Raw genomic sequence first — 21,735 nt, 5'->3', positions numbered from 1 at the left:
TTGATACTGAATGATAATAACTAAATGAATAAATTGACCCTCTATGTATTTGTTGTAATTTGAAGTAGGAACAATGTTTATGGAAATGCCAAGAAGTCCAGACATCTCTTCAGAGGTTTGAATTCCTGGTTCTTATTTCTTTTTGCACATAGGAAAAACTCTTCTCATTTTGGGATAGTTTCACAAACTTGTAATTTAAGTCGATCGAAATCCCAACTGTTATTAAGTTTTCTGTCTACAAATAGAGCTGCCTCAGCAAATCAGCACAACTCGATGGAATACTATCAAAGATCACATCATTGTTCAAAGCCATATAAATAAAAGTAGAAATGAACATTAGAGGAGGAAGATTGAAAGCTAGAAATAATTGACACCTGTTCTTGAACTATAGTTATATATTGTATAGAATGCAGTGTATCTCATGTATTACCCTTTGTTTGCATATAAAAAATGCTTGCAACTTATTTGCAAACACTCATTTAAGTTCATTCATGCATATGTGTTTATGTATTGTAATGTCGTTTATATGTTAAAAAGTAAAATAAAGAAAAAAAAGTTTTCTGACGCGTTAACACGAGTACGAGCATACGATGTAGGCATAAGATACTAGTTGAAAAGTATAAAGATCACAATATGTTTATATCTATGCCTAAAACATGTCAAAGCACTGGAACGGAAAGGATTTTTTTACTTGTTGTATGTAACGAACCAAAAAATCGTTCATCTGTTTCATTTTTGTCATTTTGTGAACATTAATTTTATGTTGATTGCATTTTAAAAATCAAAATGACCAATATTTGTGTTCTGATACTTATTTTGCTAGTGTAGATATCTTGTATTACAGACATCATAAAGCGTGTAATCGATTATGATGAGGATTTGATCGTAGTACAACTGATTAGTGCTGTAATGATAGAGCTACTGATGAAACAGTTTTTCATGGGTATGAACACATTTTACAGCTGATCGACAACAGAACTGAAAAAGGATGAGATTTAATTAAAATGATTTATAACTACAGTTTTACAATAAAACGTCAATGAAAAATCCATTCAAGTAACAAAGATATCAATCTTACGTTAACTGTTGTGTTGGTATATTCTGTTTCTATGTGCAATGCTAGTTAGTGCGTCGAGTGGTTTCATTGTTATTTCTCGGCTCTATTTTTAGACCGTGACATTACTTGGATCCAATATTTCGTTAACCTTTCCCAAACACCTGGTCTTATTCTCTTTGTACTTATCAAGGATCTTTGTGTAAATCTCATTGCATTTTTCTTTTTACTCTCCTGTATCTAACTCTAAAAGTTACGGATTCACTTGTCTGTCTTTTGTACCATCTTCATAATGTACCATGTATTAATTGGTTTTCGAATTACGATATTCTGACATGTTGTATAGTCTTATCGTGTATGGTTGATAGACAATGATAAAGGACTCCGTATGCTTAGCCATGTCATAGTCCGTATACAACTGGCAGTTGTGACCTAAATATACTGTAAATGGACCTCAAGATAACCTAATTGTCTTATCTCTAGAACAGCAAAATGAAAGCCTTCAGCATTGTTTTGGGCGTATATCTGGTAGCTGTGTTTGGTAAGTATAACTTTATCTAATGAATGCTATCAAAACTGAAAGTGACTTTAATACCATATTTGGAGGGAGGTACAAATAAATATGAAAATAAATTAACCAACCAAAACATCATACATAATTGTTACCTGAGCAAGTCTTTTTCAAACTATTTACAGTATGCTTCGCGTTCGTGGGAAATCAAATCAAACCAATATTACTTTTATATTTATCACACATACGGATTCCAAATTGTTTTTGAAAGGAAAATGGCCACCACAGAGAAATAAGGTATTACAAAATATTGAGACATTTTTAAGTGTGATAATTAATATATACAATTCACACTTGACATAAAGGTGGGGTTTCACTAAAACGCTGATACATAGTTGAAAAAGAGTTTGCAAGGTAGATTCAACTTCAACACCTGGCACATCAATTATCACGTACACTCCTGAAGAGAGAGAGCGCTTACGAAACACAGGCATAAATGTCGAATATTGTGTGATATTCTCTTTTTATGAAGAACAGAATATCTTATTTGGAAACCAATAAAAAGTAGTGTCGGGAAAGTTCGACCTTGTGCCCTTTCTGATATTGTCTAAAAAGTCTTAAGTCTATAGTACATTTTAAACAGCTGTATATATAGATGTAATACAAGTGGTCATATATAGTTTCTCTTTCTCTTGGTTATTTACCAAAGTTACTAATAACTGATAATGTCGCTGATAACAATATTCAAATACTAGTACAATTTGATGATTAATTTCCGTGGGTTGTTTGTGTTTGCTTTTATCATACGAATTCATACGTCTGTGAATCATTCAACTGTTAAGATAATAACTTACATTTTAAGTCTTAGAGGTTTACCTGAGCCTTGTTCCAATCGACGAAATCAACTGCCTGAAAAATTCTTGTAATGATTTTTGAGACAAATGAAAATATGCCATTTTATAGTAAGCATTAATATTGCAGACACCCCCTTACATAGACATAACATCAGTCTGAAGGAAGAAAATTGAAATAAGAGAAAAACAAAAATCAACGTAGGTCTGATTACAAGATCATACAAAGAATAGATAGTTTACAGCAACCGTTTGTACGAACAAACATTTTCAACTATATCCTACGTTGCAAGGAATGATAGAATATATGTTCTGCTGCTTGTTTGAAACTAAATAATGGCAAACTCTGCGACTTACGGTAATATTTTCCATGAAATCAATTAGCAAAGTAATCTGATGAGCTCTGCATTTATCATTTTTGTAGACTTGGGATATGAAAGAATGGTATAAATGATGTCTTTGTTTTATTGACTAAACGTCATGTTATACATCATCTGTCATTGTAGCTTCTCCTTAACATATAAGTGGATTTCAACCAAATTTGGTAGGGAACATTATTACGGATCGACAATCTTTAATTCAGAACAATGGATGACATCTAGGTAATGGAGGGCATGACCCAAACGGGAAATTTGAATATAATTTTGCTATTTATCCAACTTTTCCTTAACGCTTCATGATCTTCCAGCCATATACCATGTCTAACATAATAATTGATGGACAATAATTTCTTAACTACAGAAAGTTTCAATGTCGACTCCTAAGAACTGGATAATGGTGTTGGTATGGGGGTGGGGGTAGGGGTGGGGAGGGGGTGTGGGGATGGTGGTGGAAAACGAAAAATCTGGCTGTGACTCCTCAGCGGATAATAACACTAAGTGCGATCATTTCCTCTAAATCAGCAACTTGTTTCAATCCTAGTGGGAGGGAAGGGAGCAATGTACAACGTTTTTGTGCGTCAGATGTTCTGATTTTATTAATATGTCCGAAGAACGGTTGTTGTATAGTCGTTACGATTATGAACATAAAGATTAGTATTATTATAAAAATACTTACTTAATTACTTGACAGTTTTTATTTAATGAAGGGTTCCCTAGCGGGCTGGCCAGCTGTCCCGATGACTGGATTCATTTCCAAGGTTCCTGCTACTACTTTGTAAACAATTTCACAACGTGGCATGGATCGTCAGTAAGTCCAAGCAAATATCCTTTATAATTACCATGTAAGGAATAGGTCTGTGTTATTATAAGTGTATTGACGATTTGTAATATACTGAGAAGCGCAATTAGCAGAAAGTTCATATTGTGAATTAAATCCTTGACGTACACCCTTAAAACTTGACAAATGTGTGCATTTGAGTTAGGTCCCTATGGTACCGTATTAAAATCACTGATGCATAACTAAACTACGCACGCTGCTTGTACAAAAGAATAAGTGACAAAAGCACGATATCTTGAACCCGGTATAAAGGATTGGTTCAAAATCTGTGTGTGCAAATCTTCAGACATATACGTCTTGATTTCCCACATTTTAAGCATAAACAGTTCACCGTAAAAAATGCCACGACTGTCTGACGTTGACAGGGGTCGTGCAATTTCGCTTCTTATGCAAGGTAACCCAGCAAAATCAGGTCTCTAATCAATTTGGAGTCCATCCATCGAACATTTGCCGTCTCATCCAAAGACTTCATGCTACCGAAAGGGTTGCAGACCGTCCCCGAAGCGGTCGCCCTCGTGTGACGACGCGTTGGCAGGATAGGGCAATGCAACTTCCGCACCTACGCAATCGCTTTCTGACGGCCACGGAAACAGCGAGGTACACAATTGGGCGTCATCATGTTCCAATTGATCCAAAGACAGTGCGTACTCGACTGCGTGCCTTCGGTCTAAGACCGCGGCGGCCATATGTTGGATCACAGCTTAATGCGCGGCGACGTGCCAGACGAATGCAATGCTGAACGCACATCCCGCAAGACGCTTCCAAATGCAACGTTGGAGAACGGTCCTGTTCTCAGATGAGTCCAAGTTTTCGCTTTACCGGGCAGACGGCCGACGTCGTGTCTATAGACGTACCCACGAGCGCTATGCAGATGCTTGCGTGATAGAGAATGACCGCTTTGGAGGAGAATCGGTCATGGTATGGGGAGGGATTGCGCATGATATCGAGACTCCTCTGGTCGTTATTCGGGGAAATCTCACGGCCATTCGCTGTAGAGATTATGTCCTAGCGCCGCATGCTGTTCCTCTAGTACAGCAGCGTCAACTGACGTTGCAGAAGGAATCAACGTCAAATTTGAAAGATTTACTTAACGTACACGAATGAAATTCTCGTAGATGACAGAGTGGTCAACTATCTTTTAGCTACACCATAATTACATTCTATAACCCTTTTCTATTTCCCGTAGTTGACCTGGAAATTCCTAATTGCGTTTCTTTTTCCTCTCAGTATATTTACATTTTGTAGTGTCACTTGTTTTGACATAATATGTAATATGTGTATTAACATCCGCTCATACATCCGCTGTAATATCTCGGACAAACTCGTTTGCTAATAGTTAGAAAAGTACTTGTGATGTAATATCACTTGCTTTGACATAATATGTAATATGTGAATTAACATCCGCTTATACATCAGCTGTAATATCTCGGACAAACTCGTTTGCTAATAGTTATAAAAGTACTTGTGATGTAATATCACTTGCTTTGACATAACATGTAATATGTGTATTAACATCCGCTTATACATCCGCTGTACATAATAACGTGTATTTGTTACTAATGTGTCTATGATACGAACCCCGACACGTGAGATCACGTGTATTAATATGTACTAGGACATGGCGTAAATTGACATCTACTCAATTGTAATACGTTGATATGTAATATTATAACATAGCAGGATTTGTTTCAGATAACCCAAATATAACTTCTTTTGGCACACCATCAAGCTTCCACAGTTAATGACTGTTTATCTTTCTGCCACGGAAATTTTCAGCGTATTTTGTTTAACTGTTTCAGAGTTCGAATCATCCCCTATTGAATCTAAAACGAAAATTTAAAAAAAGACTGTGACAAAATCATGAATTTAGAGAAAACTTTGTATTATTCTTGGATTTAAAGATGATATTTTGTGATTCCTGGAATTAAAGATAATATTTTGTATAATTCCTGGATTTAAAGATGATATTTTGTGATTCCTGGATTTAAAGATAATATTTTGTATAATTCCTGGATTTTAAGATGATATTATGTATAATTCCTGGATTTAAAAATGATATTTTGTGATTCCTGGATTTAAAGATAATATTTTGTATAATTCCTGGATTTAAAGATAATATTTTGTATAATTCTTGGATTTAAAGATGATATTTTGTATAATTCCTGGATTTAAAGATGATATTTTGTATAATTCCTGGATTTAAAGATGATATTTTGTATAATTCCTGGATTTAAAGATAATGTTTTGTATAATTCCTGGATTTTGAGATGATATTTTGTATAATTCCTGGATTTAAAGATGAGATTTTGTGATTCCTGGATTTAAAGATGATAGTTTGTATAATTCCTGGATTTTAAGATGATATTTTGTGATTCCTGGATTTAAAAATGATATTTTGTATAATTCTTGGAATTAAAGATGATATTTTGTATAATTCTTAGATTTAAAGATGATATTTTGTGATTCCTGGATTTAAAGATGATAGTTTGTATAATTCTTGGATCTAATGATGATATTTTGTATAATTCTTGGATTTAAAGATGATATTTTGTGATTCCTGGATTTAAAGATGATATTTTGTATAATTCCTGGATTTAATGATGATATTTTGTATAATTCTTGGATTTAAAGATGATATTTTGTGATTCCTGGATTTAAAGATGATATTTTGTATAATTCCTGGATTTAAAGATAATATTTTGTATAATTCCTGGATTTAAAGATGATGTTTTGTATAATTCCTGGATTTAATGATAATATTTTGCATAATTCCTGGATTTAAAGATAATATTTTGTATAATTTTTAAAAGATGATATTTTGTGATTCCTGGATTTAAAGATGATATTTTGTATAATTCCTGGATTTAAAGATGATATTTTGTGATTCCTGGATTTAAAGATGTTATTTTGTATAATTCCTGGCTTTAAAGATGATATTTTGTATAATTCCTGGATTTAAAGATGATATTTTGTATAATTCTTAGATTTAAAGATGATATTTTTGTATAATTCCTGGATTTAAAAATGATATTTTTTAATAATTCCTGGATTAAAAGATGATATTTTGTATAATTCCTGGATTTAAAGATGATATTTTGTGATTCCTGGATTTAAAGATGATATTTTGTATAATTCCTGGATTTAAAGATGATATTTTGTATAATTCTTAGATTTAAAGATGATATTTTTTAATAATTCCTGGATTTAAAGATGTTATTTTGTATAATTCCTGGATTTAAAGATAATATTTTGTATAATTCTTAGATTTAAAGATGATATTTTTGTATAATTCTTGGATTTAAAAATGATATTTTTTTAATAATTCCTGGATTTAAAGATGATATTTTGTATAATTCCTGGATTTAAAGATAATATTTTGTATAATTCCTGGATTAAAAGATGATATTTTGTATGATTCCTGGATTTAAAGATGAGATTTTGTGATTCCTGGATTTAAAGATGATATTTTGTATAATTCCTGGATTTAAAGATGATATTTTGTATAATTCTTAGATTTAAAGATGATATTTTTTAATAATTCCTGGATTTAAAGATGTTATTTTGTATAATTCCTGGATTTAAAGATAATATTTTGTATAATTCTTAGATTTAAAGATGATAAATTTTTTAAAAATGATATTTTTTAATAATTCCTGGATTTAAAGATGATATTTTGTATAATTCCTGGATTTAAAGATAATATTTTGTATAATTCCTGGATTTAAAGATGATATTTTGTATAATTCTTGGATTTAAAGATGATATTTTGTGATTCCTGGATTTAAAGATGATATTTTGTATAATTCCTGGATTTAAAGATGATATTTTCTGATTCCTGAATTTAAAGATGATATTTTCTGATTCCTGGATTTAAAGATAATCATGAATAATTTCTGAATTTATGGATAATTTTGCATAATTCTTGGATTTTGTGATATCTGGATTTATAGATAATTTTGTGTAATTTCTGAATTTATAGATAATGTTGTATAATTCCTGAGTTTAGAGATAATTTTGTATAATTTCTGAATTTCTTGAATTTGGAAATCTTTAAGATATGAAGTAGTATGCATTATAAGTATTTTGCCGTTTAAGGTTTTGCAGACGTGAGTCACGGTGTAGTTAATACTGCTGTTTGTTTCCTTCTTTAGTCATATTGTCAGAGTCAAAATTCCGAGCTGGTTGCTGTGGAAACTGAAGTAGAAAATGACTTTCTCCACAGATTCATACAACGATTTAGATGTAAGTTGTAAAATAGTCCTAGTGTTATCGTTCCTTAGTTCCATGGTTTTATTCCCCTTGTACGTTTCATGAGTCGCCGTGTAAATATTTTCTGTTTCATATTTTATACTTGTTTTATTGGAGTTTATTATCATGTTGACATGTCGGTATTTTCTTTTATTTTACAGTTTCTTGTTGTTCCTATTGTTGGTATTACAGAACCCATGTCAGTAGCGTAAAAGTTGACAATTGCTGAACTATATATAGCTAGTTGTCAAGGAGACAAAACGAAATCTAAAATTATAGTAAGAGTTCTTGATATTCTACCAGCACTTGTTACTTACGGTTATTCTCTGTGTTCTGAATGTATTACAGAATTTCCGTATATACGAAGATAACTTGTTTTTGCAAACTGAACAGATGCATTTCCCCAATAAGTCTAATCAATCGATTATCGAAAATTACGCAATTTATTTCAAAATGGAGTCAGTGCACCTACTTTACTTAAGGTCCCCTTAATGTCCTTTTCTTAATTGTACTGTATTTGATGTTTCTGTGGTGTCCCTTTCTGAATGTGTTTCATCTAAGATTAAAGATTTAATTTCATGTTTGATTGTGCTTTATTCAATGTTATTTTTCGTGCCCTTTTCCTGATTGTACTTGAATCAAGGTTCTTTCGGTGTCCTTTACTTGATTGTACTTGAATCAAGGTTCTTTTGGTGTCCTTTACTTGATTGTACTTGAATCAAGGTTCTTTTGATGTCCTTTACTTGATTGTACTTGATTCAAGGTTCTTTTGATGTCCTTTACTTGCTTGTACTTGATTCAAGGTTCTTGTTGATGTCATTTTCCATGAGTGTACATTGTTTAACGCCCGATTTTGTTGTACTTTATCTAAGGTTCCTTTAATGTCCCTTTCTGGATTGATGCGACCGATATGATCTCTGATGGTGTCTGGGTTTGGGCTTCTTCACTCACTCCATTAACCTACTTCAACTGGGGCAAGAACGAACCCAATGGAGATATTAACGAGGACTGCATCTCAGTAGATTCTGGGATGTGGAACGACCTCCGGTGTGATGATAGAAGATACTTTGTCTGCGAAAAAAAGTAAATATAAAAAGAGCATTTATGAGAATGATCAGAAGGATGCCTAAAGTGGTATGTACGTGAAGGGGAAGGGGAGTGCTAGGCATACTTTGCAGATTACAAGTCGAATTGTATGTTCCCCAGGGAATTATGACTAGCAGGGACTCTGTGTTAATATCCCATTGACATAACCCTTAATTTTGTACAGCAATGGGCTTATTCGTATCACAACCAATACCGACGACAGATAGACATATCGATAGACAAGCTCTGGCTGACACAAAGAATGATATATCCTATCAGAGGATGTCCGATATTTTATTTAAAAACAATGTAAATGTCTATTTTCACTATTTTCTAGAATGATATAGAAATAACAGAAAAAGGTAAAGTTCAGATAAAATAGAGCCACTATCATTGGAAAAATACAGCATTGCCACTCACTGACGTCATGATTAATATATATAATATGTGTTGATTGGCTTATAATGTTGCTTCGAATCCAAGGAAAAGAAGAATATTTTGGATGTGTTTGTTCCGTGGTTGTAAAGCTTTTTTGTCATTTGAGAAAGTGATAATACTTAATTGGATTGACCAAGATTAACATGGGGGGTGTTGATATCACGGAACACCTGGTTTTATTATCTTTGTACTTTTTTTAGAATGCATGTAAATATTTCTTGTGTTAATTTCTTGTTCTAGTTTAATCAAACTCTGAGTTTGGATAATTGCTATGGTGACTTGTTGGTATTTTTATTCAACAGAAATGGTGTATTGCTGCCTCTTGGTAGTTTTATTGTAAAGTTGTTACACTTAAACTTAATAATATAATTCCTCCTTTACAGGACGCTGCCTATTTCATGTCCATCTGAAGGGAGTTCAATTATCGGGTAAACAACACACTTTAAATCTGTTTTATTCACTTCGTCGTAATAAAGGTTAGACATCAATATTTAATTTTTTTTGATTGTTTTCTCTTCTGAAAAGTCACCATTTACTTTTGTATATCGTGGAAATATGAGAGAGAGAGAGAGAGAGAGAGAGAGAGAGAGAGAGAGAGAGAGAGAGAGAGAGAGAGAGAGAGAGAGAGAGAGAGAGAGAGAGAGAGAGAGAGAGAGGCACCTATTTACATATTACAATTAAGATTATGGGATATTATGGGGTAGACACTTAAAGGTTTTAGTACTATTCAAATTTTTAAAATTTATTTTTATTTTCTTTCTATTTTTAAATTTTCCATGCATCCATTTTTCCATTGTTAAAAAAACCCGAAAAATAAATTGGAAAAGAGCAAGAAAATAGCGACGTAGTAACAGAATCTTTATTAAAATAAAATTCAATGAAACAATGAAAAAGGAAAAAGATTCAAGAAAAATTAAAACCGGAATAGTAAGATTCTTCTGTTTCATTAACAACTAAATCTTGGCCAACCCAAGTTAGAATTGTCGCTTTCTCAAATGTACTATAACATACTTTCTACATGGTCTTTCGAGTTTTTGACTTGATGCTCTGATTTTCCCAACATGGGTCTTAGAACGTCTGCTATTGACCAGTGAAGTTCGCTATGGTTCCGTTCATTTTTATCTTAAGTGTACAGTACATTTTCTGTAATGGGATACAGTTGTCTCTTGCTTAAGCTTTGATAAAATAGCTTCCAGCCGCTTTTTGAACATTTGGGGAATATTGCTTTTATGTTTTGATTTGTGATCTCATTTGATCAGCTCAGCGTAACTTAAGTTCTTACGTGTCTGATCTGCATCATACAGCTGCTTCCACTTCCTAGGATTAATCAGGGATACTTAGAGTTTAAATTTTGAAACGTAGGAGGCGACCAAGGAAAATCAAACTGTGCTTATTGTCATAATTAAGATTAGAAAGTGCACTAACAATAATTCAATAAATTTGACACATTGTATTAGTTGGTGGTTATCGAAGAACGTTAAATACAACTTTATATTCTAAATCATAATATTACTGAAAATAAATTAAATCATGGACGTACTTGTTATTACACTTACCAATGTCTGTAGAACAACGCAACGTAAATTTACATAGAAATGTATACATATTTCTCTTCTCGATGACGACACAGCCTTGATAGATTCAAGGTAACATAATATGAATTGATGAAGAACGCTGATGCTGTAAATAACCAACCAATTATTGATGTTGCTTGCTAAAGACACACAGCTCAGTGGCACCTTTTAAAACAATTTCGAATTATGTAGAGTACAGCCAAACAATAAATTGAACTTAATCATGTAGTTGTTTCATATTTCTAGGATGCTTGTGATTCTAAGGAGTTTTTTAAAAACAAAGTGATCGAAAAAAGGCAAGATGTTGATTAAGAGGTTCATTAACACCATCAAAAAACTTTTAGGAAAACATCAAATAAAAGTACTGTCCATGAAAAGTTTACAATGATGTAAATTGCACACTTTGCAGCATACATTCAATCTTCTTCCTTTCGTCCACACGAAATCAAAGTTGTGAAGGGTTTAAATCGTCCTTTCTTTGTTCCAAGCATATCCATCCGTACTTTCTTATGTGATTGCGTCCTGAGTGCTGTCTGTTGATGCGCCTTAAAACTTATCTCTGTAAACAATTTTTCAAAAACGTTCTCGAGATTTTCTCCTGTTTTCGGTGATGCCTCTATCATCATTCCTCCCAAACCGTTGTTATCAGCCCAGTTCAAGGCTTCGAAATATTCTACCTTTCGGAAGTTTTCTTTGTCCATCTTGTTAGCAATAACGATACACGGTATGTCCTTGTGGTCCGATCTAGAAGTCTTGATTTCCTGCCATGTCCGTTTCATTTCATCAAACGAGTCTTCATTGTCAATGGAGAAGACAAGAAGGAAAGCGGTTGCCTTCTGTATCTCTAGTCTCCGCATTGCAGGGAAGGCAATCGAACCGGATGTGTCTAGGTAGTCAATCATGAAAACCTCACCTTTAACACAAACGTCCTGACTGTAAACGTCTTCAACAGTCTGGGTGTATTTGTCAGCAAAGGTGTCGTTGAGGTATTTGTGTAAAATGCTTGTTTTGCCGACATTGCCACTTCCAAGAACTACTACAAACTGTTTGAGAACCATCTTCGGTAGGCTACAACTATTAGTCTTCATCCACATAGTTGTCGTATTTATAGTCTCGCATTCAATTAACACTTACAAAAGCGCCAATGAGCACAACCCCACGTTAACCTTGCTTGGAACGCCGTAGTTTCTTCATGGAGATATAGGATAAGACATGCTTTATCAAAATATCACTTAAATTAAAAATATATAATTTACATCGATCACATACTTTATAGTATATCACACTCTGTATTTGGAAATTCATATCTCGGTAATAAGATATTCACAAAGTATTTACTGAAAACAAATCTCCCAGGAGATGTATGAGTACTATGAAAATCAAACAGTGACGTAAAGAATATCGAAATACTAATACCACCACGAGTCATAATTAATTCTTTTCTTAGATAAGCTCTATAATATTTCATCAGCAATTCTGACAAATATATTAACTTGGAGGATGGAAGTGGGTGTGTGTGGCGCAGTGGTAACGGGTCATCTGCCTGACCACGTGGGTTTCCTGATGTCAACTGGTTTACCCCTACTTTGATGGTCGGATGGTTGAATGGCGCAGTGGTACTGCACTCGGCTTTTACTTTGCCGTCCGTGGGTTTCGATTCTCGGGACGGAAGAAAAAAAGGTAAAGGACACCTTTCAATGACATCAGTAAAAGCTGTGTGGTAGCACAAGGTGTATTTGTAAGCGCGATTGATTTAGGTTGGTCTGGTGTTTTCCTGTACCTACCTACATCCTTGGCTGATGTTTGGTTGTGATAAATTTCCCCAGTAGAAAGGAATTTCGTGCCCACTCATGTGTCACTTGATATCATATTTAATTAGTCCATATCTAACTTAAGAAAAACACGTCTGTCTGTCGTTGCATCCTGTTCGACAAACAAGGACTTGTCCTCGTCTGTGATATCTTGCTCGTCTTGTGATATCTTGCACTCGCCGTGCCATTGTGATGTGCAGTTGAAGACAACTTTCATTTTCTCAGCTAGAGCTCCTTCCTGTCTTTGGTGTACAGAAATATGTTCCTTTGATACCGATGAGGCCAGCTGATTCGCTGAGGCTTCTGACCAATATGGTAAATATATGTTCTACAATAGATGAAGATGTCCAACACAATGCCTCTTAATGCGCTCTGTGTTCTCGGTTTTCTCTTTTGGAGTGCTACTGACCGAGACCGTTTTGTCCAATCATTGAAAGTCTTTATTGTGAATAACATTCTCGATACTCCAAGGTTACGATCACTTTCATTCTCTGCACCCGTGGAATATGCCATCGCAAAATTGAATATTCAATGGGCGAAAAGACTAGTTTGATCCTTTGATGTTCATCAAACGAATCTCGAAATAGCATAATGGTATATTGCAATGGTTTTGAAGTTTGGTGTCGCGCCTTTGCAATCTTCAGAAGATTCTTCTTGTCTGTAATTATTGTTTACTTCTCTTTTTTTAAAAGTGGGTATTTTCCCTTATTTTCTATCCTTTCCTCTGTTTTCGCTCTCAATTATATGAAATTTGAAGAAACCTCATAGGAAACAGTGATAACAAAATCTAAGACGACTGCCTGACAGCCCGTTTTCTGGTCGGACCCAAAAATTCGCAAACCATCGTTGTGCTAACTGGCCAGAAACTGATAATGTGTTATTTGAAGTACATTTACATTCGCTGGAAATCCGTTTTTAAAACCCATATAGCCTGCATTTATAATGGTTCAAGTGATTTCTTAAAGCAAGCTGTTTGGTTTCATCAAAGGATGTTACTCTCTAAATATTGCGACACTACACCAACTTTCTGATAAGCTAATGTCAAAAATCCTGATGGCAACCTGTTGGTCACTTTGGGAACACACAAAATTTAAGGAAGAACCATTCAAGAAAGTGATAAAGAATTGTTTACGACAGTTGGACAAAGGACTACTAAAGAATCCACCACCTGATGAAGGTGTACAATACTTGAATCATTCTAACTATCTTTGGCTTATTTACCATATCAAGTTACTGGTGATCAAACCAGTTTGATTGTTTGTAAAAGTGATTTAAATTTCTTTAAAATAATACAACCAACAAAATATATCAAGTGTTTTGAATTTTTATTTCTTTCAACAGATACTATAAACATGTAGAGAACAATGAGGCTATCTACACCATTCCCTTGTTTAGTGGTGCATTGTAAGCTCATGCAGTTTGATACATATTACAGTAGCAGACATACTGACTGATGAACCGTGATACACTGATTCCCATGTTCCGATGTGGTTACACACAAAGTAATTTGGAAGAAACTGGATATGGGGTTAAAAAGTAGACAGGATTAAAAAACAAAAGATTGTTAGCCTGTGGCCACTATCAAGTAGAATGTACCTAGTCAAGGAGACATTACCTCGTGGTCAGATTAACCAATGATAGCATGTTAGAGTCACTGATTTCTATCAGTAGTGAAAATAAATATATAGCTGGTTCCTTAATGGATATAAATACAACTGAAAATCTACAGTAAAAATTTTCAAAGAAAATTATTTTTAACTTTAGATTTTTAAGTGAGGGAATAATAATATCTCTTATATTTCTTTTTTAAAAAAAAGTGTAATTTTTTTCCTCTCACAAGAAGTAAGGTCAGACCAGTAAACACTAAGCAAGTATTAAGGAATAAGAATGAGGTACTTAAATAAACCAATAGGATGACATATAATGTGTAACACAGCTGGAAAATTAATAATCACATACAATTCTGTAACCTTGAATTGAAGATGACAAAAGAAATGTTTTGTGAATATCGAAAGAGTAATGGCTTAAAGGAAATAAAGACTAATAAAAATGTTTTACTCCACATCAAAAGCAACTGGGAATCCAATTCTTATGAAAGTGTTCTGTACAAGGTCACACCTATGTTATGTACAAAGAGATACTAGACATCCATCAGGCAGCTCAGTGAGCACCTAACAAGACATTCACAACATACAGCATTCAAACTTATGGGCAGCCTGCCATCCAACAAACATTACACACAAAACGTACAGCATTCAAACAATTGGGCAGTCTGCTTACCATTCATGTACACGCAGTAAACATACAGCTTTCAAATCAGAAAACAGTGGTGGCCACCTAATACACACATCATGTCATCCCAACAGTCAGCACTTATCAAAAAGTTGATTTAATGTAAAACCAATACCACACAAGTTTTTCTAGTTTACCAAGAGTTATGCCCCTTCCACTAACTCTACTCACTCAAAAATTGCTCTCAAAGCCACTGGTCCTCAGGTGAACACCATTTCGTATCGTATTTCTCTTAATTACATACTATGAATAACAGTCACTTAGAGCCGTGACACAACTTTTAGACTGTTAAAGCACCAAATCATTCCACAAACTGGCTGTGGAAATTTGGAAAGTTTATTGCTAAAATATTTTCACAGACAGTGTGTACTGCACTTAAGAATAGATCACTAAAAATATAATATCCTGTAATGCTTTCCCTTTTACAAACTACTGTCAAAACAGGTGCTTGTTCAAAGTATCACTAAATCTGGAAAGTCTATATGCCTCCAACCATATGTCTGCCTAAATCACTGACATTGGACAGTTCCAATGTGCCTTTGATACACTGACTGATCAATAGCTTAATTACATCAACAGCTAGAGTGCCAGTGTAGCATTGTCAAATATGTAAGGGACTTCAATGAATAACTAAGAATGCTTGAAAGCATTTTAGGTTTCATGAAAGAATGTCCTAAAATCACTTTATGTATCTTGAAAAATGAAGTATAAAGAATTTCAAACAAGAGGCCCATGGCCTTAATGGTCCTCTGACTATAAAGATTTATCAATAATATGATAGCAGTAGTGATAGGGAAGTTGGTAACAGTTATAAATAGGATTCAAACGATTCTGAATTTTAGCATCCAAGGTAATAAATCAACATTCTCACCAAACTTCATGCCAAAGTGTGAAAGTGTTTTTTCAAGATGGTAGTCATATTGGATTTCACACCAACCTGAAAAATATCAACACTTGGTCAGGTCCACCTCAGGATCATTTTAAGCAAGTCTCAGCTGGATCCCACTGGTGTAACTTCAGAAAAAGTTAAAATGTTTTTCAAGATGGCAGCAATGTTGGATATTAGACTGACTCAAAAAAAAAAATGACATCTCTGGTAAGGACCAACAAGTTTGAGCTGAATCCCTCTGTGAAACTTTTAAGCAAGTTTGAGCAAAATCCCACTGTCACATGAAGGTGATTAATAGAATAACATGGGTCAGTTTTCTGGACTTGGATATCTCAACCCTAGTAAAGAAAGTTTGCTGGTAAGCATGTGGATTGCCATTATCACACCATTAACCATTTTCTATAAATTGTGCAATGAAATGGATGGTGTTATCAAATTGCCACATGGTTTTGTTACACAACACAATGCCACTACTCTATTGTAAGTAGGACATAGCACCTGCTATCTGTCATGTCGTAGAGGATGACAGAGAAATCTCTTACCGTTAAAACCCAAGACAAAAAAATGAAGAGAGAGAACTCTAGCAGTAACACAACAGCTGAAGTTAACTCTTCCAAAAAGAGGAGGAATACATTTCTACAAACACCTTAACAAATAGTTTACTACTGAAAAATCATATATTTTTGTGGGGCTAAATTTTCATTAATTTTCTAAAAAATATGTTCTCCTGGACACCTAGTTTTGTGATTAGATATATGGCTAAAGAAATATTTGCTTAATCATTCAAATTTTGGGATTATGAATACCCACAAAATCATAGAAAATAAATCTCCCACAAAAATGCATGATTTTACAGTATATTCATAAAAAGTAAAGTTATCTCATGTCAGAAAGGTTTATTTAGAGGTCATCAAGATAAACAGGAACGAAGTCACACTAAAATTGTTGGCCCCAACTTGAAAACAAAAAATAAAAATAAAAAATGAAATACTGAAACTTCAACTACATTTCGAAAGATATTTTTTTTTGGACATTTGTTATCAGTCCTGTTAATATTAAAGGGACATCACCGTGCAATATTTTTTTCTTCCCCTTTTTCACTTTTTTTTTTTTTAAAATTTCAAAATGTACATTAAGAATGTGGTGCAGGTCCTTATGTATAAATGTAGTCAGATTTTGTCAAGAAACAGTCAATAATTGATAACACGAGTATCCCTATTCATCAACAAACAAGTTAAAGAGACTTTATATCACTAATGAAGTTTTGAAGGAATGGACTGAGTATGCATTAAACACTTGTTGCTGTAAATGATATGGTGTCAAAAGCGAAGGACTGACAAACAAAGAGTCAATGTATTTCAGTGAGGAGTTGTCAAATACTCCTGGATATTAAGGATAGGAAGTCAATGTAACAGATGAAAAATTTTCAAACAATGAAATAATTGCTGTACGAATAAGGAAACATCCTTGCTTAAGCAAATCCAATGCCATAAGGAAGCATGTAATGTAGAAGGGGCTCCAATGTGGGAAACTGTGATGGTGAAATGATGTGATTTAAATACAGAGGCTGAATGAGGTTTGAGCTGTTGTAAATGGAGTGCAATGTTCTGGAGAATGTTACATTTCACAGCAAATATGCGTTAAGTCTTAATCAGTGCTTTTAGTGGTCAAACTTGACTTTCAGGATGGACTGGGTATTGATATAGCAATTACACATGTTTTGGGGTGTAAACCACAGGTTTATTTAATTTCTTATAGAAATATGACAGCAGGGGCTCTAACAGATATTCCCTACCCTGAATCAGGAAGTAATGGTCAACTTGTCCAATGACCACCCAAATTGAATCTGGTATGAGCTATATATGGTGTAAATATGGACCAACTGTATTCAAGGATGAATTACCCTAAGGTTATCATACAAGCATGCAAACCAGTCCCCCATCAGCCAAGTAGGAGATATATCAATCGGTTTCCACGGTGATGTCCCTTTAAATCAAATTGAAAGTAATGTATAACACCTCACAGAAGAGAATATAAGACTAGGTTTTATACCACTGTCTGAAGATAAACCTTGTTGAAACATTTCCCACCAGGTTTGTCTTATTCCACATACATAACAGTGAATCTAGGACTTCTTTTCATTCAGATTAATACAATTTAAGACTTGTTTTTCATTTCATCCAGAGGCTTCACTTAACAAAATTATTTTAACAGCTGTGCAGCTTTTCGTTAGCAGGTAACTTAATCAATGAACTGTGAACAGCCTCCTTCAAACCAATTTATCATAAATTCCATATCGGTACCCGAAAAATTGAAAACTAAATTCATGTTACAATCTGAATAGATTATCTGATATTTGAATGGCATAGACATCATACTGGAGTACAAACAGCTCTGTTCATTATATCATAAATCATTTTAAATGTTTTTGTTTACATTAATGAATTATTTCATTCAATGAGGAAGCATGAAGTAAACAATTAAAATCAATAATTACAACATTGTTAGATTTATGAATATATTTTGGCTTTGATTTAGTAAAAGCTGATATTATAAAAGAAAACCTTTTGATAAGTTTGACAGTTTAACCCTTGATAACATTTTATTCCTACAAAGTATGGTCCAGACACTTTTTTGTGTCTGATATCCCTTCAGATTCAACCGTTTATAAACAGAATAAATTCTAAAGTCAGCTGCATGTAATTAATTTCTCAAAAGTTTTATCCAAAATTTGAATGAAACATTGCTGCAACACCAGAACCATGTTTCTCATATAAAGCTAGGGCTTTCAGAAATGGTAAAAATCCTGTTGCTCACAACTTACACACCACCAGCTATCCAAGCACTCAATCTGCAGTCAAATTTTCACGGACGACTAAAAACAATACATCATGGATTGAAATACTTTAAATTAATCACATTTCTTTGCTGTAGAGTCTCCAGATTTCTTTGAGGATCAATTCCATTTTGTATGGCACTATTCCATGTACCCTCATCCAGAAGTCTGCCTACTGCTGCTGACTGAGGTCTTACAGGGATGGCCTTTGGCTCGATCCTAATTCTGCCAGCAAGAATTCAATTACAATGACAGACACTGTCCTAAGAATGCGAAGACGATGTAAACGAATGTGATGATGAAAATGACGGAGGCTTCATATTCTCTAGTTCATGAATTTGTTGAGCTAAAAATAATATTCTGTGGAAGAGAAAATGAGAGCCATATTAGTGAATGTTTCCTGTATGATGGAAATAGTTCATGTACAAAACAGTACCCAACTTCAAATGACCCTTCATAAAACAAATGTTTAGGCAGTCAATCATGGCTGCAATTTGATTTTGGTGAAGAGAATGAAAATTCGCCTTCATTTCTAAACATTTTACCTGAGGGAAGTGGATCATATATCACTTAGGTAATAGTCCCCATCAAATGTAAACATAAAAGCAGTTCCAGTGACTAGAAGTGTAGAAGAGAGCCTGTATAAACATTTTCTTTGATGAAGGTCAAACTGTAGGTCAGAATGTCCAGGTTCTGATATATGACACTGCCTACCCAACGTGCCCATATATCCTACCAAGTAAGAAGTTCAAGTCACAAGTGCCGTAGTCTGGGTTATAAGCTGAACTGACATATAAGCCGCAGAGCCAATTTTTGCCAAATTTTTCGATTAGATGCACAAATAAGACACACCGAAATATAAACTGCACCCTTTCTTACAAAGTGGTGATCGTTACATTGACCTAAGTTCGTTGATATAACAGACAATGAAGGTCATTTTATCAAGATCATCAGTGAAACACTTCCCGAAGTTTTCAAATGAATTATACACAGATAACCCTTTATTTCACTGATGTATTAAAAAAAAAAAAAAAGCAAATATCAAACTTGTTTGGCTTGGGTGCCTTCAAAGATGGTCTACGCACAGATATAGAGCATGACAATGTGTATGGTTTAGTAAAAAAATCTCTCCATCCATGTCTGGATTGTTCAATATTAACGAAGGCCTTTGCATGCTGACTATATTCTTATTGTCCCATATCATATCTTATTGTAATATGAAGTCACTCATATTGTAAACAAACATAACAGTCTTTCTAGAACTTGACCTATAACCTGATGACCTATCGATCCCAGGATGCAACAGGCTATTATAAACTTCTGTTATTGCTTTGAAGTAACCCCAAAAGTCCAGAAGATATTCTTGTGATTCATATTAAAAGGTATGATTACTGTTATCATGAGAGATTTCATCCTGTATAAGATTGTAAATGAAGGTTTTAGATGATCTGTTTCAGTCACAAACACGTGACGGGCAGGTAATAGTAAAAAAGCACAATACTGTCTCATACCAGTGTACTTGTATGCTTCCTGACTTTTTTTTTTTTTTTTTATCCTGCCAATTTATTAGCCACACTGGTGTATAAGCCCACTGATGTGGAAAACAGGTGCAGCTCATAATCCAGAAAATACGGGGAAGTAAGAGATTAAGCCCTGACAAGACAGCAGGACAGACTGAGAGACGGTGGGGCACAATACAAAACTACAACCCCCATCACCCTCGGTCGCTTGGGGAATAGTAAGAAATATTACTAGTATCTACATACTACCAACAATTAGGAATTTCCACCCATGCCAAGCTTACTGTCATTCTTGAATCCCACCTCACTGATCTATACATCATTACCCAAAATTCTATGCCCCATTTTCCAATCCAAATTTTACCAATTTTTATGATCGAGAAATTTTCACTTAATAATCATTTAGTTTTGGCATAAAATAAGATGTTAAAGGGGTCTCCGATTAATTTTGAAAGAATTAATCAGAGTGATATTTATCATGTTGTGATACAGAGTTTTTCAAAAAAGAAAATGTCTTGTCAATTAGGGATAATTTAGCAATATTACTGAGTGTGTACGTATAAGGGGAGATAACTACCATGCAGCATGAAAGACCTCCCAACCATTCCACTGTCATGTCTCTGAGTGATAAGTTCTGAATCTCTGTAACCTGACTTGAGATATTGGGTTAAGAGAGTGTTATCTCAATCAATCACAGTCTAAAGCTACTTATTCTACTGATATATAGAGATGTACCTTTGTTCATGTAATGTTGACTGAATTTCTGCAATCCGCACAAGAGACCTTGCACGCTTTAGTTCCACACTCACTTGACTGCATCGCATACAATCTATAGTAAGATTTTCTTGTCTGTACTTTTTGGCCTGTTAAAACAAGGACAAGGTCAAGGTAAATACTTCATCCAATCACTGCTCATATCCTCCCATTATTTCATATTTATCTAACACAATAACGCATGTCATTACTAACTTAAATATGCTATTTTTGAACATATGGATATTGGCGTTGTTTACCTCTAAAGTCACAACTGAATGTCAAACATCTTAAGTAATTGAGAAGGACTTATTCTAATGCCTTTGTGTATATTCTTGTTGAAATATTTCATTAAAACATCTCCCTAACATATCCTTAAATATACAATCTTCCTTACCTGTCTCTCTGCATGTTCTGCCTGCCAGCCTAACACATGGCCTATTAATTTTTCATTATAGTAATTTTTAAGAGCTGGATTGATGCCCATAGATGTCTCCTTGGTGATGCCAGCAGCTGACAATTCAGCCTGTGCCACTGCAGCTGTCTGAGAACTTGTTGTGCTGGATCCTGGACTTAAACTGTAACACAAATGGTTATATTAGCCAACTAGCCATTGGAATTATCCAATCTGGTGGAATTAGGACAACTGTGAAG

The 21,735-nt window shown here is 34.2% G+C and overlaps 3 protein-coding genes across 3 annotated transcripts in view; 1 reads left to right on the top strand and 2 right to left on the bottom strand.

The window, feature by feature from the left end:
* The first annotated feature begins 3,166 nt into the window (after positions 1-3,166).
* Positions 3,167-9,838, top strand: LOC132565241 (C-type lectin domain family 4 member M-like). Its single transcript, XM_060229877.1, has 5 exons — positions 3,167-3,199; positions 3,488-3,604; positions 7,786-7,876; positions 8,755-8,965; positions 9,790-9,838. Exons 1-5 carry the CDS (start codon positions 3,167-3,169, stop codon positions 9,836-9,838), a joined length of 501 nt encoding a protein of 166 aa, XP_060085860.1.
* Positions 9,839-11,396: 1,558 nt separating this feature from the next.
* Positions 11,397-12,074, bottom strand: LOC132565240 (dexamethasone-induced Ras-related protein 1-like). Its single transcript, XM_060229876.1, has one exon. It carries the CDS (start codon positions 12,072-12,074, stop codon positions 11,397-11,399), a length of 678 nt encoding a protein of 225 aa, XP_060085859.1.
* A 2,025-nt stretch (positions 12,075-14,099) lies between these two features.
* LOC132565239 (WW domain-containing adapter protein with coiled-coil-like) overlaps positions 14,100-21,735 on the bottom strand; it is a 33,622-nt gene continuing 25,986 nt past the window's right edge. Inside the window, exons 11-13 of the mRNA XM_060229874.1 lie at positions 21,479-21,659; positions 21,064-21,191; positions 14,100-19,168 (exon numbers count right to left, since the gene is read on the bottom strand). Coding sequence (XP_060085857.1) covers positions 19,072-19,168; positions 21,064-21,191; positions 21,479-21,659 — 406 coding nt within the window. The 3' untranslated portion in view covers positions 14,100-19,071. The remainder of the gene's footprint in view (positions 19,169-21,063; positions 21,192-21,478; positions 21,660-21,735) is intronic.

Source organism: Ylistrum balloti, unplaced genomic scaffold (genome assembly GCF_031769215.1).
Source record: "Ylistrum balloti isolate Yb309-2 unplaced genomic scaffold, AGI_CSIRO_Ybal_v1 Utg369706, whole genome shotgun sequence".
Classification (NCBI taxonomy): Eukaryota; Metazoa; Mollusca; class Bivalvia; order Pectinida; family Pectinidae; genus Ylistrum; species Ylistrum balloti.
The sequence above is the reverse complement of the archived record's forward strand: the minus strand, read 5'-3'. Positions and strand labels throughout refer to the sequence as shown.

Coding starts and splice junctions, on each gene's coding strand:
- LOC132565240 (XM_060229876.1), bottom strand. CDS start 12,074: ATGTGGATGAAGACTAATAGTTGTAGCCTACCGAAGATGGTTCTCAAA.
- LOC132565241 (XM_060229877.1), top strand. CDS start 3,167: ATGTCGACTCCTAAGAACTGGATAATGGTGTTG. Junction 3,200..3,487: donor AGAACTGGATAATGGTGTTG/GTATGGGGGTGG, acceptor ATTACTTGACAG/TTTTTATTTAATGAAGGGTT. Junction 7,877..8,754: donor ATTCATACAACGATTTAGAT/GTAAGTTGTAAA, acceptor ACTTTATCTAAG/GTTCCTTTAATGTCCCTTTC.